Genomic DNA, 25,046 nt, shown 5'->3' on the forward strand with positions numbered 1-25,046 from the left:
TTTATTTTACCAGAATTTTGTTCCATTCTTTTGGCTTTGCAAATACTCTGTTATTGCCAGCTGCTCAGGACATGCATACTCCAAACACAAACACTGCATTCAAGTAGAGCATTATAAGAGATGAATAAAAACCTATTATCCTTCCAGCGTTTTGCCATTTGACAGGTTTGTACCTGCGTGCACTTGTTTAAATTATCTCTGCCCTACTATCAGCATCTCAGTCTTTTAAGTTGGGAATGCATCTAATGGTCTGGAAAATTATTTCAATGTTGCTTAGAAGCTGTATGTGACACAGTAGTGTGTGGTACAGTAAACACTTGTCAGGTAACACCACGATGAAAAGGGTGAAATATAGGTATAGATAGTGAGCTGTAAAATAAGACATCAAATTAGTTTTTCTTCTCATTAAATACTTTTTTAAAAAACAAGGTAATACTATCCTATGGTAGCATGTTTATATATGATTTCTTATTAAGGTATTTATCTTAAATTTATGTTCTGCTTATAATGATCTGTCTGAATGTCTGTTTAAATAAAAATAAAAAAAAAACTAAAATATATTTATAGTCAGTGATGTGTACTTTAGCCCATCTCTATCTCACCAAATTTCGGCTTCAAGGAAAATAGAACAAGAAGCACTGAACTTGTTCTGTAACTAAAAATGTTCTGACTAGTCATTGGAAAAAATTATAATGAGATTTTTAAAGCACTGGAATGCATTGCCTGTTAAGAAATGCCAATTTTCTTAGAGGATGTCTTTAAAACATGTTAGATCAACATGTGTTGATGCTTCAAATATAGTTTATCCTTCTTTAGGACAGAAGAACTTGTTTCTCCATGATTCTTTTACTTTATACTTAGGAAGATCCCTTTACAGCAATAAGATTTAGTGCTTGAAAATTATATCCTCATAGATTGCATTTATGTAGAAATTAAAGATTAATTCAGGCTGATAAATGTTTTGGAGGGGGGATGATAGTGACTGTTATTTTCACTGCTGTCAGAGTGATTTTCATAGTGAAATACTCATTCCTTAGCTCAGAGGAAAGTGAAGCTAATTTTGTTGTTTGTTTGTTTGTTTTTTTTTCTGGAAAAAATGTAACTTTCATTAAAAAATATGAAATTCAAATTTTCTATTATTTTTAAGTCTATAACATAACAGAGAAAAATTAACCAAGAGCTATTGAGGTGACTAAATGAGTATTCTCTCAAGATGCAAGATTAGTCTAACCTGGAATGAGCATACTTGCTCCTGAGCTGTCTTTGAAGGAATGGGCTAAATGAATTTCTGGAAAAGGAGGTAAAGAACAAAATATAGAAATACTAGGAGACAGTAAACACAGAGTTTACTCAGTGGAGGACAGCGTCTCTTATTTCTCTCTAGCATTTCCAGAAATATATATTCATCTGTATTAGACACCTACATATACGAACTGTAGTTGCTCTGATCAATGGTCAGTAAGTTCATCACTTTCAGGATGCACCAAACTATTGAGTATGTAAAGACTTAATTTACAGTGGAAGATCCCTTTATTTCCTAGATACATGTAACTGGCTGTGGAGGTATCTATTATCTGTTTAATACGGATGTAGTAAATCCAAAGTTGGATATATAGGACATCTCACCGGAAGCATCAGCTGGTTAGATTTGCTGCGTATTGGAAAAATGCACAGAATTCTTAAAGCCTGTCACAAAAAAATTTCAGGCAGGTACACAGAACTCAGTTTGAAAAAAACCTCAGGATGGGATTAGAGATCTGTCCTTTTTTTTGTAAGTTTTTCTGAGTTTTGCACCATTCTTTTCCACGTAAAATTCTAATTTATATTAATTTCAAAATTGGAGTCTAGAAGATCATATAATAAATGTATTCCTTTCATAATCTTTTTTTCCTTAATTCAAAAGGATGGAGGAAGGAATTCAACATACCCCCACCCACAGATGTGCATACACAGTGTGAAAGGAGCATATTCTTCTTTCTTTCTCTCCCTCTTTCTTTTTTTTTGGATGAGTCCTTTTTGGATAAGGTATTGATAACTCTTACATTTCTATGCTATAGCCAGTATTCTTGTTGCTCATAGAAGCTTATTGTATTAAACGCATTTTATTGTTCAGAAGCAGGGAAGTGGGAACATCACCATGCTGTAAACTAAAATAGGTAGCCACAGAAGAAAACATACAAGAAGAAAAAGTCCTTTTAACAATGCAGAAATAATCACACTTGTTGACCTGGTGCAGTGTTTAAATAATCCTAATGAGTTTTATATGAAGAAAAATCTATACTAAAGTGTTTCAGAATATTTCAGTGGATTTCTTGAAATGTGCTCTTTTCCTGAATAAGGTGTTCACAGGCAATCCTCTGTTATTTAGAACTGTTCAGAGTAAAGCTGAAGGACACTGAAAGTTGGTGGAAATTCTCAGGCATTTGCATAAGCACTTCTAGAACACCAGACAGCATTGTGCTTGGTATTGCCCATTAAAATATCTGCATAGCATAATGGTGTATTGGTTTGTTTTCCATTTTGCACCATTAAAAATGGGCCATATTTCCTGCAGAGAAAGTACAGCTCTAATAATGAGTCACAAATACAGAAAAACCTTGCATAGCTTTCAGACTTCATAATTGCAGGGCTAGCAGTTTAAAAAAAATATTTACACTCTTTTTGAAGTTTGAGAGAAGGTTAAGTCCTTCATATATTTTCTTACTATTTACTCAGTATGTCCCTTTGAATATACCACTCACTAAACTCATTAAACAGATATATAATTACCAAGATGTTCTTTGTGCCATTATAGAATATGAATTTAATGCATAAATCCCCGGTGCTGACAAGTCAGTCTTTTTATATGTTTTTATAATAACAATAGTCTTACAACAGAATATTAAAAATTCCATTTTGACAGATTTATGAGAATTTATGGTGTTTATGCAGAATTGTCACGGACATGTTTTCAGTCCTTTGCTAGACATAGCTTTCAAAAATGTACCTAAAAACACTTATGTGGAATTGGAATAACTTTAAAAAAGGTTCCTTCTGTGTTAGGTATGTAAAGCTCAAATAAATAGTGAGAACTTGTAAAATGCACAGAACCTCAACCACAAATATTGCAAGGGAAGACATAGTGTATCTCTGGACTCCAAACTCCAGCACTTTTCCTGTAATCAAGATGTATGAATTTAATGTAATCTTATGAATTACATACATACATTATACAGCAGTCATACTATTAACAGCACCTTTCTAGATCTTGAAAATGTGAAGGGAGTATAGCTACGGGTCAAAGGGGCTGCTCTGGAGCCAGCTGGCCAGGACTGCTTTCTAATCATCCTTAAGTATTTGCTGTGCATCATGATACATCGTGCATGTAAAAACTGGAAGGAGCTCTGGGTCAAAACTCTGTGCAGAAAGTAGTCAGTTCATCTCATGGTCTGTGAAGCTGTAGGTTTGTCATGGACTTTCATTCAGTCCCCAGGACATGGAAGTCCCTGTTTATGATTCTCACCTAGCACTGATGGGGAAGATGAACTGACTGACAAATGACAGGCCAACACAGGACTGTTTGGACTGTGGTCCTAAATGTTCTGATATTTGTTGATATTATTTATGCAGTCATAAATTATCAATAGTTCATAAGTAACATTATCCAAGAAATAATAAATGATCAAACCCCTGTTTCTCCTTGGTCTAATCACTGTCCCCTGCTTTACACAGCAAGACTGATAATCAGTTTTATAGATAGAAGAAGATAAGGATGAAAACAGTGTTTTGAAATTTCATTACCCAGGGTTAGGGCTGATTTCTCAGGGATAAGTAGGCACACTTAATTGCAGGCCATGTTTTTAAAGGACTGTTTTCAGGCATTTATGGTTGAAAATTGCACCTTTTATCTATATTATCTTATTATCATTTAAGAAAATAATTTTACTAGGGCTTTAATTTTTTCAGAATTAGAACAAAAATAGACTAATGCTTTTAGATGGCTTTTGGAAATTTCTAAAATCTTGTTCTTAAAAAAAATAAAAATTGTTCAAAGCAGAGCAATATAGCTGTGTCCTTTGCAAACTATGCATGTATAAACCATTAAATTATCTCAAGATTCTGAGGATATATATGTCATTTTCCTTTGATAAATGAAATCTTTTAGAAAGGGTAATAAAAGTCTGTTGTCCAATATTTCTGTAAATGGCTTCTGCAACACAGTTCCTAAAAACCCCAAGTGATATTATATCACTGTTATGGATCACCATGTGAAAGTTTTATGCATGTCAAAATATATTTTTAAGATTTACTTTTCGGTCTCCCAACAATCAGAATACAACTTTTTACTAAGTCTTTGAAAGTATTTAAAAGAATTTTTTAGGAGAGTATATCCTTTGAACTCAAGCAGTAGATTGTCCCATACACAGGAAAGTGTTCCTCATTAAAAGTGAATTTTACAAGTGTAGGAGAATTTCTAATCAAAATTAAGAAAATATTATTGACATAAATGGGTAACCTCTACTAATACTAAAGCAGCTACTCTGAACCATTGTCACTTTATGGTCAATTATATATTAGAAGTTATTATTTCTTACATAAACAGAAAATCTACTAGAGTACAGCAGAAAATAACCATGCCATTTGTTCAAATATGAAGTTCCTTAAAATGCGCATGCTTCATTTTAATTTTCATTTTCCTGAGAGTTACCACAAATAAGTTTTGCAAATAACTGTCCTAGATTCAGGAAAAACCTAGTTCTTTGTAGGCATACCCTGACTTAGATCTATTTAATTTTCAATATTTGGTTTAATTTATAATAGCTGAGCTTTAGGAAGTCGAAATTTTATTTCACACTTGCACTGTTGGTTTACTTAAAGCTTATCTCAGAAGAGGCAGTTCTAAGTTTTTCCATGAGAGTTTCATTAGTAGAAATGCACCACTCACAAAGCTTCCTTCTGTAATTATTCTGTGTTTTATATTCAAGCATCACTGTGATCCTATAGCAGATAATGGGTTTCACTTGTATGTTGAACTTTCTCCAGTAAGACAAGATGGTAAAAGACTCTGGACAATCTAAAATTTAAACACAAAAGAAAATGTAGGATTGGAAGTAGAGGTAGAGAGATTCAAATTTAATTACCTGTTCCTAAGAGGAAGCAAAAGGCCAAAATAGGCTTGCTGTCTATCTATCCTATTCCTGACCTCAGAACACTGAATCAAATGTATATTTTACTCTTCACTTGTGATTCATAAACATTAAAATATAAACAAAATGAAATTATTATCCAGATTCTACGGAGCTGTAACACTAAGCTTGCTCTTGTAAGACACTCTTCCCTGCTATAAGCTCCCGTCACCAGTAACACCTGCAGAGCGAAAACTCATCAACTAGATTACTAGACTGACAACTTAGTCCTAATTGTAGTAAGAAGCTTTTTGCCTAAAAATAAAAGATAAGATTCTTTACCAATGTCAATCAGCATAACTTCATTATCTTGATTTGAAGTACCTGGATTTATACCATATCAAGACTGACAATATGAGGTCTTGGTCACCTTCATCATGTATGTACTTTAAGAAGACCTTAAGAAGGGTGGGCAAGAAAAATATTTGACAGTTCCAAACAAGCAGGCTATAATAGCTGCATAATCTGCACTAGAAAAGCTTCTCATTGTGGGTCAGATCTGTGATAAAGTCTTGGCTTTTCCAGTACTGAAGACAAATTGTATGCAGACTTATTCCTAAGTAAATGTTACTCCAGTAAGAGTTTTTAAGAGTCAGAGCTTGTATTTTCAAATTTGTGCTTTGTCTAAATCCAGAAAGATTTCAAATGCAAACATACATTTTTCCAAATCAAGAGGTCTTCAATGCTAATTTGTACAGCAGAGATTGAGCACCCTGTGGAATAATGTATTCCCTCAAAAAGAGCAACAACTTTATAAAATTGAGTTTTGTCATGGAGTGGTCATATTTTGTGTTTTGTGTGACCTGATTGTGAAGTTTTTTAATTCACTGTAGTGTGAGGGTGCCACTTTTCAACAAGCTACACCAGTAATTCAGCAGTCATTTTCTTGATAGTAGTGTACATGTAACAAAGAAACATCAAAGACTTCTGTTTTCAGCCAATTGAAAGATTTATTGTACTTTCAGGTAGAGATTTATCTTTTCTCTGACTAAATCAATATCTAACTCTCAGGTCAATAAATCCTGATTGAATCTCAGCAGAAGTCAATAGCTGCCTATTATGTCACCTAATACACAAAGATTTTGTGGATGTTGGGTTTAAAAAGAAAATAACAGTTTTGAACATGTATCAGAAGTTCTAAAATAGAATTCCTTTAAATGTTATCTATATAACATCTTCAGCATTTTGGCGTGCATCAGAAAGTTACAAAAATCGTGGTTCATTTAATGCTACCACAGACACATTTTCAGCATTCAAAAATATCTGTTTGTTATCTGTCACAGTTTCTTAGTCAGCATTCTGTTTATCCAGAGTGCAGTTCTTAGGTATTTTTTCTCTTATGCGGAGTTCAAACTAATATTTTTTATTCCATGAATAGATTGGGATTTTTATACAAATACCAAGATTTCAATGAATTTTTAAATTTTTTTGTTCATTAATTTTTTTCTTTTCCAGTAAATATTACGATAATATTTTGTTTCTAGAATTTTTCTTTCAAGGACCTTTAAATAAACCAATTACTCATAGTTATTGTAACATATATACATGTATGTATGTGTATATGTATTTGCACTCTGACATGCTAAATCTAGCACAAAAGCACTTTCCACAACTAAGAATTTTTTTGCTGATGGGATTCTGCTGGTTGTTGAATTTAATAGATTTGCTTTGAACAGACATTAGCTTGCGTGGCCACTATTGTTACACATCAAGCAGAATTGGTTTCATTGTAGTTCAGGTATCTAGGATACATGGAAAAAATGATTCACATTTCCATATTGACACCAGTCTTGTATTTCATGGAATAATAATACAAATAAGCATTCTGAAGTGCTCAGTAAGGTTGCACTCTAAATGACTTACAACAATTATAAGTTATGCTATACTGCTGTAAGGTCCTTAACATGTTATGCATGGGCCAATTAAGCATTGCAGTTCAACAGAATGCTCACGAGTATGTAAAGGGTAAGTATCACAGAGAGAAAAGAGTACAATCAGCATGCAAATGCTTGGTCTGTTGGCTAAGCAAGCTTTCTCACTAACAGGTTATCTGAGTTATATGTCTTGACCTTGTCAGTCAGTTGTAATTAAATTAGTCATCTTGTGAGATTTTGTCCAAATGTGGAATCTTTTCAAGACTGTATGCTGTATTCAATTTTTTAATTAGCTGGACACCAATTTAAACCTATTTGGAAGGAAGGGGTTATAGTCATTGTCTCTCTTCTTGACCTCTTATCAAGATGATCTGCTTTGAAAAGAAACCAAAGTATTACTCAAAAGGCAACTATGTTAATTGTCACCATTTAGATACATTATTATATACTTATTAAAGATAAAAAGTTTAATTTGTATGAAAGACTAATTCAATACTAGTAGGCAAGAGATGTGAAGTCAAGTCTGTGGCTCCATCTTTATTTTCTCTCATTATGAAGGAATAAAGAGCTTTGTATTATGAGTGAAATACTAGCAGCTTTAACCTTCAGCTGCTCTTCTTTTGTCATTTTCATTCAAGCTATATTTTAAATATATTTTTGTGTAAGTTGGAAGGTATGTGACATTACAAGAAGAAATGTTTATTACTGGCAGTCAATTCTATTTTAAGAGAGCAGTATTTCCAAGCTTGTGAATAAAAGTAGTTAGTTTTCAGACAGTTTTCAGCTCTTTCTTGTCAAATATCATTTCCTTTGAGAAGACTCATTTACTTAATTCCCACCTGCTGTGTTCAGAGGTTACTGAATGCATCCCCTTTTTACTTAATTGTTTTGTTTCTCATGTGTCATAAGGTTGTTCTTTCTCACAAAGGATTAAATACACCTATAAGAAGTTTATATCTGATGAAATTGAACTTAGGAGTAATTTCATCTCTTCCGGCACACTTTGCCCTTGCCTTCACAATGACATCATTTGCTTGGTTCCTCTGCTTGCCTACCTGACAAGTAAAATGTTGTGGAGAAATCATCAATAACTAGACAACATTAAGATATATGTCAGTCATATATATCTGTATCTAGGTATGTCTTACCCTAATACTTTATATCATATTTCAACCAACAGTCACTTGTTGCCATCTTTAAGCAATTATTCCTTCCCCCTGCCCCCATTAGGTACAGATTCCTCATTGTTTTAAAACACATTTTAATTAAATTGTCAAAAAAGGAAAATACATTTTCAGCACAGCAGCTGCATCATATTGCTACAGGCTTACCCCATTCGGCTTTATCTGAGACACATACCTACTGCATTAACAGGAACACATCAGAGTGGGTTGCTCAAGCTGGATAATCTGACCATTGAGCCCTCTTTGCTCCTAACCACGTGTTTCTCCAGAGCTATATAAATGACACTAATTCAGATTCAAATCCAAGGATTCATGTGCGAAACCACTGAAGTATCTTCTGCTAAAATTGAATAATTTCATCATGACAATTTTGCAGAAAATTACAGTAGTCCTACTAGACACAAGATTATTTTTATTCACAGTCTGTCTTTAAGGCTTTCTTCTACTTCTCCATACCACATCTCCAACAATTTTGTGTGGAAAAAAAATTAAAATGTTCAGTGATGGAGTAACAATTTTAGAAGAGGTCAAAACCACTCAGGTAGAAGATTTGCTTGAAAGAGCACTTAACTCCATTTTGCTGTCTGAAATAGTCACATAACTTATATGCAATTTGTACTTCAATAGAAACTACTAGCACAGTTTCAGGACATAACATTTGATAAGCAATTTCTGAGGAATTAGTTCTTTTTTGAAGTCTTCAGAATCTGCAAAAAAAAAAAAAAAAGGTAGAATTTCCCCTTTTTTTTCCTCCCTGAACTGCTGACTCTTTTAGAAACAGAATTTAAATTTATGGGGAAATATAGTCGTTGTCATGTCCCAAAACTAGGAAGGTTAGTAGATTCTCCCTGAATAAAGAAGTAGATAAGGAAATTTGTAGAATGAAAATGTGTGTCAGTTTTCTGAAAGACCAAGCTAAAGAAATCTGTAACATGAGGCTGGCAAATTTAGGCAAACAGTAAAAAGGAAAACAGAGGAACCGAGAAAGAATTTAGCCATGAAAAGAAAAAAAAAAAAGGCAGTGCAATGATGTCTTTTTGGGAAATGGGTCATGCTAAACAAACATGATTTCTTTGTTTTATGAAATGTCAAGTTATATTGAAAAAGATAACTGCCATGTCGCATGCCATTCTAGTTAAATAGATAGCATTAAGTAGTAGCAACAAAGCACATATTAAATGGCTATGAACTGGCTACCTAGGAGGTAGAAAAAAGTTATCATCAAGACAGAACTGTCATGAAAGGAAAAGATTCCACCAGGGCTTTACAGGGATCTGTGTAAGACCAACTCTATTCAACCTCTTTCTGTGTGAATTAAAAGGAAACTCAAGACTTCTGCTAATAAAGTTTTTGGATGACACAAAAAAATACAGAATGATGATTGAATATGAGAACAGTCCATTATGTAAAATAGCCTAGATTGCTTGTAAACTGTGACACTCAATGCAATAAATGGAAAGTCTTACAATTAGGCAAGAGAAGGGTGAGAATGTATCCAGGAGGACCGTAACTATGTAAACTAAAACAGTCACAAGTTTGTGAGGGTGTAATAAACCAAAAAAACCCAAAACAAAATGAAAAAAAACCACAAAACCCCCACAACCAACCAACCAACCCTTAGACTGATTCTTTATATATATTGTAGAAAGATTAGGGAGGTAAAATTTACATCAGAAATTGGTTCTGGGGTGTGTGTGTGTGTGTAACATTATTAAAATATCAATATTAATTTTATTTTCCTGTACTTTTTACAAAATTTTTAAAGGCTGAAGAACAAAAATGACACTATGAATGGTAGAAAAGGCTGTAGAGCGAAAACTTTTTCCTATTTAGTTTATCAGAAAGGGTAGCTTCATAAGAATATAGTGGTATCTTCACAAGGAGAAATACTGTGAACTAATACAAGTCAGTCTGACAGAGGGAAACAAGAGTCGACAGTTTGAAATTGAAAGTGCACATTATCAAATAAAGGGCAGACCTCTGACTTTATGATGAATGAATAGAATATTCAACCAAGGAAACATGTGATATTTTCTACCTCTTCATCACTTCAGTTCAAAATTACATGCTTTCAGAAGGACTCGCTTTAGCCAAAATCAAATTACTAGATTCAGTGCAGTGCTAATTCAATTAGTGGCTTGAGTTCTACAGGAGATGTGGTGGTCCCATTTAGCTATTAATAGTAAATCTGTTAGATGAATTAACCATTACACTTGAATATCCTGGAGTTTTGAAAGAACTTATTTTAGCTGTGAATGTATCAGGTTGCATAAATGATACTAAAAATCCAAGCCATACATAGATTTCTTTCCAAGGTGTGGATTGTTGCTTGAAAGGAATCTAAAATTTGAGGATTTGCATTATTACACACACTGTAGTTAATTAGGTGTTAAGCCATATAATGTGATTGGTAGTAATGTCTTTGGGGGGAAAAATGATGGTTTTATTAAATAGAAGAGAAAATAGCTAGGTTTCTGGCTTCCAGTGATTCTACTGACCACCTCTCAGGCTTCCAAGTAGTGGTTTCCCTGCTTCATCCCTCCCCAACTTCCTTTACAGAATCTGAAAATACTTTTGGAAACTGAAGACCACCTATTTTCTTATAGTCCATTTCATGCCTGTTTTGTGTAGATGGTTGTATTAGCTGCTTTTCTTGGACTAGAAAATATTTGAAGAATTGATGCTCTTTGTCTTGCTGGATTCAACTTAATCTACTCAATTTGTGTTTTACTTAATTGTTACTATGACAGCAGTGCCTTATTCTGATCCATTTCTGCTGACTGTTCCTGTTACTCTGCTACTTTTAAACGCAGAAAAATGTATTTATACATAATACTTCAAGTTGCAGCTATACAGCCTGCCAGACAAAACTGGAGTCGTGCATGTAAACTCATGTTTATGGTCCAACCCCACAGAGGTTCTCAAAGAGTAGAACCACGTCTGTATAGCTCAGAAGACCAAATGAAAAGACAGTTGTTTCTTTACAGCCACATAGAGCTACAGGAGACTTAGGTTTGTTAAGAGAGTTTAAGTTGTGACTAGCCAATGAGACCCGCATCAAAAAAAAACCCGCCTTTTTTTTTTAATGCCTAATTGCTGAAAAGTTTGATGCAAACATCTAGGCCAAAGTGAAAAGTTGATGCTTACAGGAAAGACAACACTCACAGTGGAATAAACCAACAATCCCCAGCCACTAAACCCAGAAAATATCCCTTCCAAATCCAGCGATTTGGAAGTTCTAATGAGCTGAAGACAACGGGGCAAGTACAACACTTCAGGAGAAAATCATCTCTGATAATAATGACCTGATGGCTAAATCAGCCTACATGAGGCTGAGGGAAATGTACTTAGAAAAATTATGAACCATACTGACTTAATCAGAGGTGGTAAACCTGATATACATCTACATATGCTTTAACCATTGGAAGAGAAAAAAATGAGAGCTTTCTGCTCTCAAACAGGGTGGCTGTTTGAAATGATATTTCTATAACAAACTCCTTTGATTGCAGCATTTGTGTATTGCAGATTAGAGTTTCTTGTCTTCTTTCTGGGAGGCGACAGGGCACCAAATTCTAAATTTAATTAATTTGATTATGCTTTGAATTATGAAAACAGGGGAAGGTGCTGTGATTACATTTGACATCCATGCAATTGCCACATAAATTGCTGTATTTTCCACTCAGTTAGAGAAGCTTTATTCAAATTCCTTAATTTAGGAGGCTTCAGCATAAGACTTTTAATTTTGCAATTTCAGTCTATTACTCATAGAGATTTCAGAGAAGGCTATATTTGCTAGTAGTAATTTGAATAGATTTTTTTTTCTCCTGGGGTCATTCATTGTAGTACAATTAGTCTGGTTAATCCCCTGCCTTTTTTTAATACCGAATGAATGCTATTCTAGCATATTTCTTTTAAAAATCTTACTAATTCTTTAAGAACTCTTACTATTTTGTTTTAAAAATATACTTTTTTTTTCTATTTCCATATTTTTAGCAGTTGTCTTTAAGTGTTGTCTTCATGTGAGGGATTCATGTATTTCATTTCAATGATAAATTTCCATAAGAAATGGCTGCCTTTCAGTACTATATTTATACTATCATGACCAGAGAAGAAAACTGACCACTAATTATCATTTCTATAATGCTATGACTTTTAACCATGAAGTAGCTAGTGATGTCCCTGTAAAGGAACAAAATGTATAATATTACTTATATAAAGCAGATCTGACTCAAGGGCCCAGATTAAAACATCTTAGTTATAGAAGTATTCAGAATGTGGAGTATGACCAGAAGCTTTGTATTGCACATTTCTGTTTACAGTTATGATTTGGACTAAATCACGAGTCTTAGTCAAAGTCTATTGGGACTTCTAAATTTGAAGTTTATTTTGAAGTATCTGCTGACTTGCTCTGTATCTGTGTTAAAGTGTAAAAATTTTATTTTTTTTCTCCTTCAAAGTAGAATATTATTAGATTTTAAAATGTATTTTAATATATACAATATATTGAGAATATTAAATTACAATAAAACAAACTAGATACATATCCTAGAGCAAAGCAGTGACAAAAATAGAATTTTTGTTCAAAAAATAAAAATAATATTAATGAAATCATCCTCTGCAATAGTTCACATCCCTCAGTGGATTGTAAAATCCCACATTTAATTGGTTATTAAATAGATATTTAAAATTATATTTGAATCATTATTGACTATGATCATGACAAGACAGATATATAAAAAACTAGAATATGGGGAATCTAGTATGATCTAGTGGTTCTTCATCAAATCTCTAGTGACCAGGCTCATGATACAATGGAATAGAAATTTTCCAAACAAAAAAAAACTTACTTCCCCATGATAAACTAATTTGTCATCAAAGTGGAGTTGTGTTTTCCCCACTAGATAGAAAACCTTTGAGCTCAAAACTTTGAAATATACCATGTTTTATTCTGGGGCAATTCCATTTGGATATCATGCAGGACTAAACTGTGGTTACTGAATTTAAAATGAGTTCTTATTTTGTGGATGTAATAAGATAAATTATTTCAAGAGTACCAGACCAATATTTAACTACATAGTTAAATACTTCAGTAAATGCATAGTTAGGCACTTGGCTGTGGCAGACATTTCCTTGATATTTGTCTGCACTTGAATTAAAGTCTTGAGTTTTACAATCTCAGTCACAGTGGAACCTTCTGTTGTAGCTTTTGTTGTATGTAAGTAAAATGGTTCTTCATAGAATGCTAAAAGAGACAATATAACACACTGTCAGATGCTGTAGACCGTAGAAGTGTCTTACAGAAATCTTGGGGAAAAGAAGGTATTGACTGTAAAGAAATGTATCTACTGACTTGTTCAGTATCTGTGTTAAAGTGCAGAAATTGTATTTTTTTTCTCCTTCAGAGTAGAATAATCAAATTTAATAGTGCTATGTAGTAAAACTACTTAGTAAATATATTGTTTATTTTAGTTAGTCCTGTGAGAAGCAGAGAGTAGGACTGGATCCTTTGTCCTTTCCAACTTAAGATATTCTATGGTTCTGCAGTAATTCTGGTCTCATTAATTTGGAAATATCACTGGAGGAAATATTATTCATTTATAGATGAATCTGCCAATAACATGTACTTTGTATAAAAAATAAAAATGTTTTAATAAGAAAAGTTAGTGTTAAAGTCTTATCTGGAAACTAGGTAGTTTTCATGTCATATTTCAAATAGAAATTGTCACAGAAAAAAAACAAAACTAAAAACCCTACCAAAACTGGTGTGATTTAGAGCTGAATAGATGTAGAAAAGAAGTTAGAAGAAAATTTGTGTTCTGGGAGAGCCTTCCATGTGGGATAAAACATCTGTCACAATTTTAAGATAGAAATAGGTATGACCATTTGTGAGGGCAGAGGTCCAGAATTGTACATCCTTCTCAAGTCTGTTCCAACAGATATAGCCTTCCATATGTTGTATGTGATTTTTGACACAATAGTGAAACTGTAAAAATTCTTCACTTAATACAAGAAACAGGATGGAGTTATGTCTGCAATGATGTCTATATCTTGATTTTTTTTATTTTCTTGTTTTCTTTTCTTAGTAAAGATGAATAAATATTGGAGTCATAGCTGAAAAGCGCTCAGTTAACAGGGTCACGGGGCTGCCTAATAAATATGAGACAAAATCAGGGTTGTGTTTAAATTTAAAAAGCCTGTGACAATTTTCTTTTTAACTTTTTTTTTCCTTATTGTTTTAGTCAGAGAAACATCTTTCTTAAGATGAACTTCCCATTTTCTTATGGGATTTATAGGAATCCCTGCCAAGTACACAGCATATACTCAGGGGCAATTCCTAGTTTTAAAGAAATCGCTGGAGCGTGTAATATTGTCTTATTGGAAAAGACATATAAGAAAGTTCTCCTTACACATTTTGGGATCATGAGAGAAATCTGAAATTGAGTCTGATTTTAGTGCTATACTGCCAGAACAGTTGGTGGAGCTACTAGTGACAAGGATAAAGCATTAGGATCCTCACGGTAGTTAGATACTTCATATTGATCTTATGATTTTGGGATGTATAAATATACATGCATCCAAGAAAAGAGAGGGAACTAAATTTTCCCTTATGTCCTGCCTTCAGCACATCAAAGTTTAAAACTAGTTTTCTTATTCTAAACTTTGAATATAAGCTTTGGAAACCAAAAACTTGCTCATTTTCTTTACTCATTTTTAGAAAAGAGATTTTTCAGAACCTGCTGCAAGTGAGAGAGGTCAAATGATTAGTCATCCACAAATCCTTATTAGCTATCTATAAGCATTGATTCAGTATCACAGTCTTTGAAGCAGAAAAGAAGAGGAAAGTAATCATAATACAGAGGAATTTCTGCTTGTTTAAATTAATTTAGAAATGTAAGTGACTAGTGTATTTATGAGGATAGTACAGAAGACAGATGTTCTCCTATGTAACACTTGGTCTGTTTCAAATAGAAATGGAAGGTTCTAAAAATCCCATACTTCATACATGCATATGCATAAGCATGAAATGTTTCAATACATTTGGTGTCAATATAAAAAAACTGAAGCAATTTATTTGTAAAATGTCAAAGTAGGACATTCTTTATTCCAATACTTTCCTATATACCTTTTTTTCAGTAAAATGAATTTTCAGAACAGTAGTACCAAATTTTGTGAATATTTATTTTGATGAAAATGTATATTTAAATTATATCAGTTTCTTTTATCCAAATGCCTCCACATATTTGTGTTACAATGTGTATAAGTTGTGGTTAATTTCAACATACCATACTGCAATTTCCAAAAAAAGGGTCTGTTTCAAACTGTATCATTTTAAGGAAAAAAGCACTGATGAACTAAAACAGACTTGTATACTATTTTTAGTCAGCTTGTCCAAAATCTACACTTCTGATGGAAAGGAACTTACAGTGCAAAACTGTGTTAAAATAATTTAAAATATTATTCTCTGTGGATAGATCTACTTATTTATGTGTGATTTGTTTTCAGAATAGAGTGGAAACAATTACATAAGCTACATGAAAATTTCCATTTTGTATATAATAATGGCTAAATGGTTTCACAAAAAAAATGCATAGAAAGTAATCTTAAAGTACAGGAAAAGTAGTGTTCTGGAAACCATTTTTTACATTATCTGAAACTCTGGGGGTCAAAAAGCTTGAGATCATACTGTACAGAAAATTGTCTAGAAGAGCAAGGCTCTACTTAAGATGCTTTGCTTTACTAGCTATTGTATGTTTAAAATTTACCCAGAAGCAACATTTGATCATGCTATGGTATATTTTCTTACTGGTTATAGCAACCACTCACTTTAAGAGTCCAAAACAAGTTAAGCTAAAACCTTAATTCTTTGCAAATATAATGTTTATAAATTTTCATAGTTCTCTATTTATTTCAATGAAACTCACTCCAGTCTATCAATGTCTTTTATGTACTGGTGTGCTCAGAACTAGACCCAGCACTCCAGATTTGACCTCATGAATGGTGAGCAGAGGAGAAGGATCCCCTCCCTTGACCTGCTGGCAATGCATTTCATAATACAACCTGGAAAGCAGTTGACCTTGTTTGCTGAGAGAACACATTGCTGGCTCATGTCCAACTTGACTACCACCCCAGATCATTTTCTGAAAGGCTCCTTCCCAGCTAGACTGTCCACAGTGTGTGCTGATTCCCTAGCATAGGACTTGACATTTCCCTTTATTGAATTCCATGATGTTTCTGTCAGCCTGTGATCAAAGAAATTATCAGGGCCTAATTTAAAGGTGAAAAATGTCCCCTAACTGAAACTGTGCCCACAGTATTGACTGTCCCTACTTTTATTTTAATCTTTGCTTCTGCATGTATAATTAACTAAATGTGAAAAAAAAAATCTGATAGTGATAGATAATAATGGATAGAATTTTAGGCTCATTCAATTTTGATTTTCTCTGTGTACTGTAGTCAAACCAATTAAAAGCCTATCTTTTAGTTTACAGACAATTATTAGTTAAGTCACACTTATGAACATAAATCTACATGATTGACATATATTAAATACAAAAGTATCTTTTTTGAGATTTGTCAAATAAGAAAATTTAGCTTTTGAGTAGTTTTAAGAAGTATGTCATATTTTAAATAAGAAATTACCTTTTGTTAAAATACAATTTGTGTCTTATTCAGTGGAATAAGAGTTCCCATTCATTACTTTTTCTTTTAAATAGCTATTTAAGCAGTTACAATATCTGAGAAAACACTGGTATTTTGGCAATGTATATTTGGGCTAGAAATGTTTTATAAATTAGATTAATTATTTGGTAGTATAATAATTGATTCAATAAATATTATTTTGATTTCTCTATAACCTCAAGCAAATTGATTTTCTAGCAGCATTTGGCATTGTGTTTTATATATATATGACACAAATGACTAAAGACAACTTAAGAGAAAGGTTATACCCAGCCTTTGCTCTTGTTTGAACAAGCTAATTCTGATCATTTGTTTGTTTGTTTGTTTTCTTTCCCTCACAGGAGTCATCAGGACTGCCTTGCACAACATGGACAGGGAAGCCAGAGAGCATTATTCCGTTGTCATTCAAGCCAAAGATATGGCTGGGCAGGTCGGAGGGCTGTCAGGGTCAACAACTGTAAATATCACACTCACTGATGTCAACGACAATCCACCCAGGTTTCCTCAGAGTATGTACAATTTCAACATATAACTGATTTGAAAATCATTTTGATTTTCAGTGAAGTGAGAAACTATTAGTGAAATCCAGTTAGCAGTCAAATTCATGGGGAGAAGGCAGCTTGGGAGGTGTTTGGATTCACGAATATTATTTAATTTTCCAGTGTTTTTAGATGAACCACAGAGATGGCATAGCTAGAATACTGAAACCAGTGAAGACATCTTTCAGTTAACTACTGGATAAGAGTGAGATAGGTGACAAAGGAATACTCTTGTCATATGCGGATTATTCTCCAGTCCTTGTTGAATGTGTATTTCAATAACTGTGTGTTTGATCCCACAAGGGAATTACGCTAATCCTATGGTAGATAACAACAAAAGGTAATGCATTAAAAGATTTAATCTAGCATGTGTTTGGTTGCTTCCATACACATACATCAATCAATCTTTTTCTTCTGTTTCTTTCTCTATACCCAAGTAAACCTTTAAGATCAATTATTACATTACAGATGGGCAAAAGCTGTTTCTCCCTGATGTTGAGCTATGATAGAGTCTGCCTCTATTCTAGTTAAGTGAATTGGTGATGTTGATGTCAAATATTGTTATCACATGTACATATGAAGAATATATACTAGAATACTCCTAGAATATCTTAATATGACCATTATTAAGAAGTTAATTTCTATCCAATTTATTAGATGTAGATTGATCTGACACAGTAGCTGGGGTCTTGTAGGAATTCTGAATTCAGTCGACAATTTATTTAAAAATCCTCTGAAATGTTTCCTTTTCATGATGGCTCAGGGCCAAAAAGAATACTGTAATCTGGTCTCAGACATTGTGTGAGCTGTTGTAGAACATAATGGACTGGTAGCTATAGGTACATCCACTAGGAAATGCACTAAGCTGTTTGAATTAGAAGATTTATAAAGTAGTAGAGACCACAAAGCTCCACGGAAAAACAAAGCTCCCTGGCAATACACATTATATAAAATCTGGCCAAACAGTACGTAGGCTTATTTAAAGTGTTGCAGAAATGAATATTTTTTTCTGTGCCTCAGAAGCACATGAAAACATAAAGCCTTTGAAACATGGCCTTAAATAAAATATATTTGTTTTCATGTTCCACAGAATTTTCATTACATCCATCATTCTATTAAATACTTTCTAACTATTGGAAAGGCAAAAGGTAAGGCCTATCTTTGAACAGATTTAACATCTAAATGAGCTAAAGTAGAAGAAATGTCATAAATTTTCTTCAAACTCAATGGATGCAGAAACAAATCCCTACATATCAGGTATCAAAAACTGACCTCTTTTATTTTGAATGGAAGGGTCTGGATATCAAACTGACTGGCCAGCAGAATATTATTTTAATATTTATTGGTTTTAGCATAAAATATTATTTTAGAACAAGTCTTGTAGAGTACAAGTATTTGCTTTCTTTCCTTACAGAGGATTTCTATACCACAGCTGTGAATGACATTGCTTTTTTACTCCATTTCAAGAAATATATTTTAAGCCCCTTGCAAAAGAACAGCAGCTATATGTCAGTAATAGAGAATGAAAGTATAGTTGATCTAAAAAAGGCCATTGTAGCATCATGAACTATTACAATAATACACGAGTCTTGCACTAACAGAAATAACATCATTGTTTATTTTTCTTCTCTTTTCTTTGTGTACCATAATTTTCAGTTAAATTTCTCTTCAATTTCCTTATTAGACGGAATGCTAAATGAGACTTACTGAGGTTTGTCACATTCAGAATTGAATTCAAGGGAAGTGCTAACCAAAACTGCACATATCGAGTGTATAACCCTTGGGACAGGCTGAGCCTCAGCTAAACCACAGACTTTCTTTTGGTTAGTTTCTTTTTCTCCGTTACCATACTTTTGAGTTTTGAATCTGGTTCTAACTGTATGAGTACCTTACTTGAGAACATGCTGAGAAGCACATCTGATTGATGCCTTTATTATCTGTTTTATTTAGAAATATACTTTATTATATGTATTTAAAAGATGGTACCTTTCTGGCTTTGGTAGATCATTGGTCATTAGACATGTATTTGCAGTAGTATATGCAGGATTTTTCCCCCTAAATAAACTCTTTAAAACCCTACTTAAGACTTAGAAATAAAGGTTGTAAATATGTCTGCTTAAATGAATTTACTTTGTTTTTCTCTGTACCTACTCTAAATATAGCTGATTTTCTTGCAAAGAAATTTCTAAAAAAAGAGCTATAGTTTTCCAAAACATAAAAAAAATCTAGAAGGAATAATGTGAAACAGGACTGCATAATTTTGTCAGTCTGATGGCTGCGGTTCTGACATAGTTGTTAATAAACATTTCTGTAATAAGAAACATAGATGAAAAATTCTGTATGCAAAACACACTAGTCTGCCTCAAAAGTAGGCAAGGAGTTGCAAAATCAGCAGGAGAATAGCCTGAAACCTCAAATATATTTTGCTCATCAATTAATTCAGTGCATTTTGAATAATACTGATTTCTTTTTCTTCATCATCACAATTTTCCTTTCTTTAGAGAGATGAGTTATAATGAACTATCTATTTAACGTAAGCTGACAGACAGTGTTCTACATGGGAAGATTTTTGCATCTCTCCATTCTTGTTAGTTTTACCACTGATGGATCCATGTGGCTGATGACTAAGGACCCTAATATCAAAGTCATAAATTTATTTCAGTATTTTGATAGAAGATGTTCCATCTACTGATGACACTGTTATCAGCCTTGAGTGACATCAAAATATTCTGTATACTTTTCCTTCATTAATTCTTTCTGGTCTTGCTTAAGATGAATAAATTCTGTGTGTTTTGCCTTGTTTAATATGAAGAGATTCTGATTGCATCAAGACCATCACACTAGACAGATGCTTCAACTGACATGCTTTGTAAATCAAGTGCTAATTATTATATTCTGACCTGTGTGTAGGAGATCTGTAGTTATTGTGTTATTATGTAGTTATTGTCTAGAGTCTAATTTGTAGATTGATACATCTAGCTCAGTTTTTCAGGATAAAGCAGGATTTAAACACAAGTCATGGCTTAAAACACTTTTCATATAGCTTGATTGTTGAACCTTGATTGTTTCAGGGTAGTATGTAAATATAATGTGAAATTATGTAGATGCATAGTTTGACCTAGATTTTTACAATGGCATTGTATGAAAAGTACACAGTCATGTTAAATAGGAATATTGCAGAAGTAGACATTAACTCCGTTCAGTGCTAGGAAGGTGTCCATTATCCAGCCTTGTTAATATGACTCATTAGATAATTATGTGCAAAAGTATCTGCTATTCATTTTCTTTTGAAATTCATACTCCAGTGTGGTCCTGTCTGTATCCCCAGTTCCACATAGTATATCCAGTTCCTATAATTTCCATATGCACCCATCAGCATTCTCTCACTAGTAGTGACATCCTCTCCTATTGTGGTGACTAGTTCAGAGCTATCTGCCTGCTGTTTTACCATTTGGATCCTGCCAAATGAGATGAGTAAAGCAGAATTTGTTCTGATTTTCTTTTAGCAGGTCTTTCTTTATTCACCCAGTAAGTGCTAAGAGGCTTGTGGAATCATAATGTGTTTTAGGGCTCTGCTCTTTTGTTAGAGTTGTCTGAAATTGGACAAGGGTTAAAAAAAAGTTACTGGAGACTATTGAGTTAAAATGATTACAGAAGTGTTCAGGGTCAGATTGGATGGTGCTCTGTGCAACCTGGTCTAGTGAAAGGTGTCCCTGCCCATGGCAGGAGACTTAAAACCAGATTATCTTTAAGGTCCCTTCAAATATAAGTCATTCTATGAGTCTGTGATTCTACCTGACGATGATGAGTTCAACACTGATCCAGTATCCAGGCAGTATTAGAAAGTATTTTATTATAGAAATTATTCTACATTTATTTGTTGCTAATTTATTAAGATTTTTTTTTCATTATAGTTAGAGGAATGTCTTCTTTGTATTTCACGCTCATCACTTCCTATCTTTGCAACTATTATGTTTTCTTATAATAGTCACACAATTTTACTGCTAAAAAGTATTTTGCTCCTCACACATTCTTAAAGGGGGAGATTTGTTCCAATTTTTTGTGGAACAATTAATTAGTTAATTAATTGTGTTTATAAAACATATGCTCAGGTTTCAAAGTAAATGACCAGTGAGTGACATTTCCTTTGTGAGTACAGTTGGTGTACAGTCTCTCTAGACAGTGCTAGAGATCACATCCAGCTGTTAAACTGCCCATTTGCAATGATTATGGAGTGTAGATGTTGTTTTTCCAGTGCTTTTTGCATAGAAAATGCATATTTTGGTATTCAGTGCCTACAGGAAGTACTTCTGAAAATCCAGGAAACCCAATTTTCTTTATCTTTCTACTTTTACCTATGAGTGGCATAAACGACACACTTTTTACAAGAAGTCAGAACACTTTTAATCTCTGAGAACTAGTCAGAAAGTTCTCAAGAACTTTTAGTTGCTGTCTCTAAAGGCAGAGTGTCATGGAACATAAACCCTGATTAAAATCTTAATCACAACCATAACTTCTGGTTTACATTGGGATTGTAAAAAGCAGGGGCATGGGGGTGCACAAGTCTTGTTCCAGCCAATGGATTCTATTGCGGTGAAGAAGAATGTTTGTGGTTTTTTTCTAAATTGACCCAAGATTGCTATGTTCTTAAGAGTTTCAAGGCAAACAAATTTTGAAGGATTTGAGTTTTGAAGTTTGTTTTAGTGTTGTATTTGCAAATAAGAAGTAACTTCACTTATGCTTCAAACACTTTTAGAAAGTGCAAAAGTGTTGTTTTTGTATCAGGGAAGAAGAATAAACCACGCATACCCCTTAAAAATTTCTTTCTTAGTCTAGTTGTATGAAAGAGATATCAGCATCAAAAAGAATATTCAGATCAAGGACAGTAGATATAAAATTGACTGAGCTGCAGGAATCATAAAAGTTGCTGTATTCATAATGATGATGGATTAAAATTGGATTTGTTATATTAAAAATAAGCATAGTACAGAAAGATGTGACAAGTCCAAGACATACTGTGAGAAATAGACTTCTTTAAAACTGCAGTCTCAAAAGAGAAATCCAGATTAATCTGTTAGGTTTAATGAAAACAAGCAGCTCTGTGAATGCAGAATAACTTTCTCAAACAAAGCCACCAAGGAAGGTTGAGCACAATCCACAGCTGGAGCTCCATTTTAGTTTTATCAAAGATGGTAGGCAGTAAAATGTAAGACATACTTTCATAAATGACAGGATCATAAGTTCATGTAAGACTTGAAAAGGCAATGTGACCTGAAGCCCTGCTTAAAGCAGGTTCAGTTAGACCAAGTTGCTAAGAGCCTTGTCTAGTAAAGTGTTATAAGGTCCTTTTCACATCCTTTTCTGGAAAACTGCTTTATAATGGGCTGGCCCCAGCATGTACTGATGAATGGCATTATTTCTCCTCTGGTGCCATCATTGAGTGTCATGAGGTTTGTGTCAGCCCATTTCTCCAGCATGTCCAAGTCCCTTTGGACAGCAGCCCTGCCCTCCAGCATACTAACCAGCTTTTTCCAAGATGGTGTTGTCCCCATGCAACCCGTTATTCAGGTGATTAATTACCACATCAAATATTTTTGGCCACAGTTTTGATTCCTGTAAAACTACTTTTTAATTGGAATTTTGTTCTCATAATCATCAGGCTTCAAGCTTGGCTCACTGTTCCTTATTCTCCATATCTCATCAGTTTGGTTCATGAATGGATATTTAGGTAGTAAGTTCAAGGAAAACTTTCTTTACATAACACTTTGATATACATTTCGGATACAGTGGTATTTTATGTTAAGACAATGAGACGCTGAATTTATCAGTTTACTAGTAGATAGAAAAAGGCATTAGCATATGAGCTGTGATAAACACATCTCTTGGTTCATCACCAAGCAGTATTTATCCTCATGTTGCTAAACTATACCTTGGATAAAAAAGTAACAAGAAGGCCAGATACTTGCTTATTTCTCTATTACTTCAGTATTATACCTCTTCTCCCTTCCTTTGTTAAGTAAGGTAATTCCTATTGTTCAAGAAGAAATTATAACCTATAAAAGTAAGCCAAAATTATCAACAAAATAGATTAATGAATGAAATAAATTGAATAATATGCTTATTGATTTTCATTAAATATTGTCATAATTCTTTCTTTGAGAGGTTCAGACAGAGAAATCACTTTTCTGAGAGTAAATAACAGCATTGCAGGTTGCCTGTAGACTAACTGAAATGAAAGTAAATTGTTCTAAAGATAAACAAATTGTTTCTGTATTATTTTTACAGATAATATAATTATTATACTTAGTATATTACTATAATGACAGATAAGCCATAAAGTTTATTAAAAGATGAAGATCACATATACGCATTTGAAAAATGTTTCAATTTTCATAGATTAAAGTCCTGCAAAGTGGTATAACTGTCCTATACAGTACATTATCTGGAAAGGAGTATTAATTTCCTCATTTCATGAGAATGCATCTGAATGAATGTTATAAAAATTGAGAACCAAATCAAACTCTGTAGATTCTTGACCTATAAGAAACTGGGCAGCTCCTCTAGAAAAAATTAGACCATCCCAAAGAAATTTCTCTTTTACAACAGCTCCTGGAAGTCTGTGATGCTGGAAGGATCAACTTGGGCAGATTTGGCGGAACACTTTTGGTATAGACTGATGATACCTGATCCCCAGGGATGCCATATTCCCAATGAATTTTTTTACAGGGTTGAGACAGACTCATAGCTTACAATACAGAATCATAAGAATCACAGCATACACATCCCACATTTTATAATGATTATCAAACTTCCTTTATCCAATGCCCAAGAAAACGTTCAAAGAATCACAGAATATGCTGAGTTGGAAGGGATCCATCAGGATCATCGAGTCCAGCTCCTAGCCCTTCACAGGACCATCCCAAAGAATCACACCATGTGCCTGAGAGTGTTGTCCAAACGCTGAACTCTGTCAGGCTTGGTGCTGTGACCACTTCCCTGGGGAGCCTGTTCCAGTGTTCAATTGAGCCTTTAGTTGGTTCCTCTTAGTAGGAATAAAGTTTACAGAGATTTAGTGTTTAGTAAGAACATTTCTAATTTTCACCACTAGCCTAAATACATGCCTATAATACAGTTTATCTAACCTTCTTGTTGCTGAATTTTATCCTCTATGTTTGTTGGTTTTAGATAGTGTTTCTATTTATCTATTTGGCTCATGTCTGTACGAGACATCTTCAGGCTGTCTCTGTGAAGTAATGGTTACATACTATTTGGAAGACATTTCTGACCTTGTGATCTAACATTTTTAATTTTTTTAACAGTTTTCTTTTAACTCCATTTACTTCTTTGAAACATTTCAGTTCTACAAATACTGACAGATAATTAATGAGTCATTTCAAATATTTGTTTTGCTTGAAGTTTTAGTATTTAAGAATGTTTCAAGCTGGTATCAGTAAAATGATTTTCTGAAACAGATGGCTAACACTTGGGGTGTGATTATAAAGCAGAGTGGAGTGTCATGCAGATATATTTGAACTAGCTATAAACTATTTGGAAGTCTCCAATTAGTTCACCCTGTCATATGAGATATAACACATCCAGTTCCTG

At 33.5% G+C, this 25,046-nt stretch overlaps 1 protein-coding gene across 10 annotated transcripts in view; it reads left to right on the forward strand.

Annotated features, from left to right (window-relative positions):
• CDH18 (cadherin 18) overlaps positions 1-25,046 on the forward strand; it is a 487,011-nt gene that overhangs the window by 400,068 nt on the left and 61,897 nt on the right. For all 10 annotated transcript variants that reach the window (XM_051799307.1, XM_051799317.1, XM_051799309.1 and 7 more), the window contains one exon: positions 17,244-17,411. In XM_051799307.1, coding sequence (XP_051655267.1) covers positions 17,244-17,411 — 168 coding nt within the window. The remainder of the gene's footprint in view (positions 1-17,243; positions 17,412-25,046) is intronic.

The sequence above is a fragment of the Manacus candei genome, unplaced genomic scaffold (assembly GCF_025592945.1).
Source record: "Manacus candei isolate 608988 ecotype Guabito, Panama unplaced genomic scaffold, ASM2559294v1 h1tg000049l, whole genome shotgun sequence".
In the NCBI taxonomy this organism is placed as follows: domain Eukaryota; kingdom Metazoa; phylum Chordata; class Aves; order Passeriformes; family Pipridae; genus Manacus; species Manacus candei.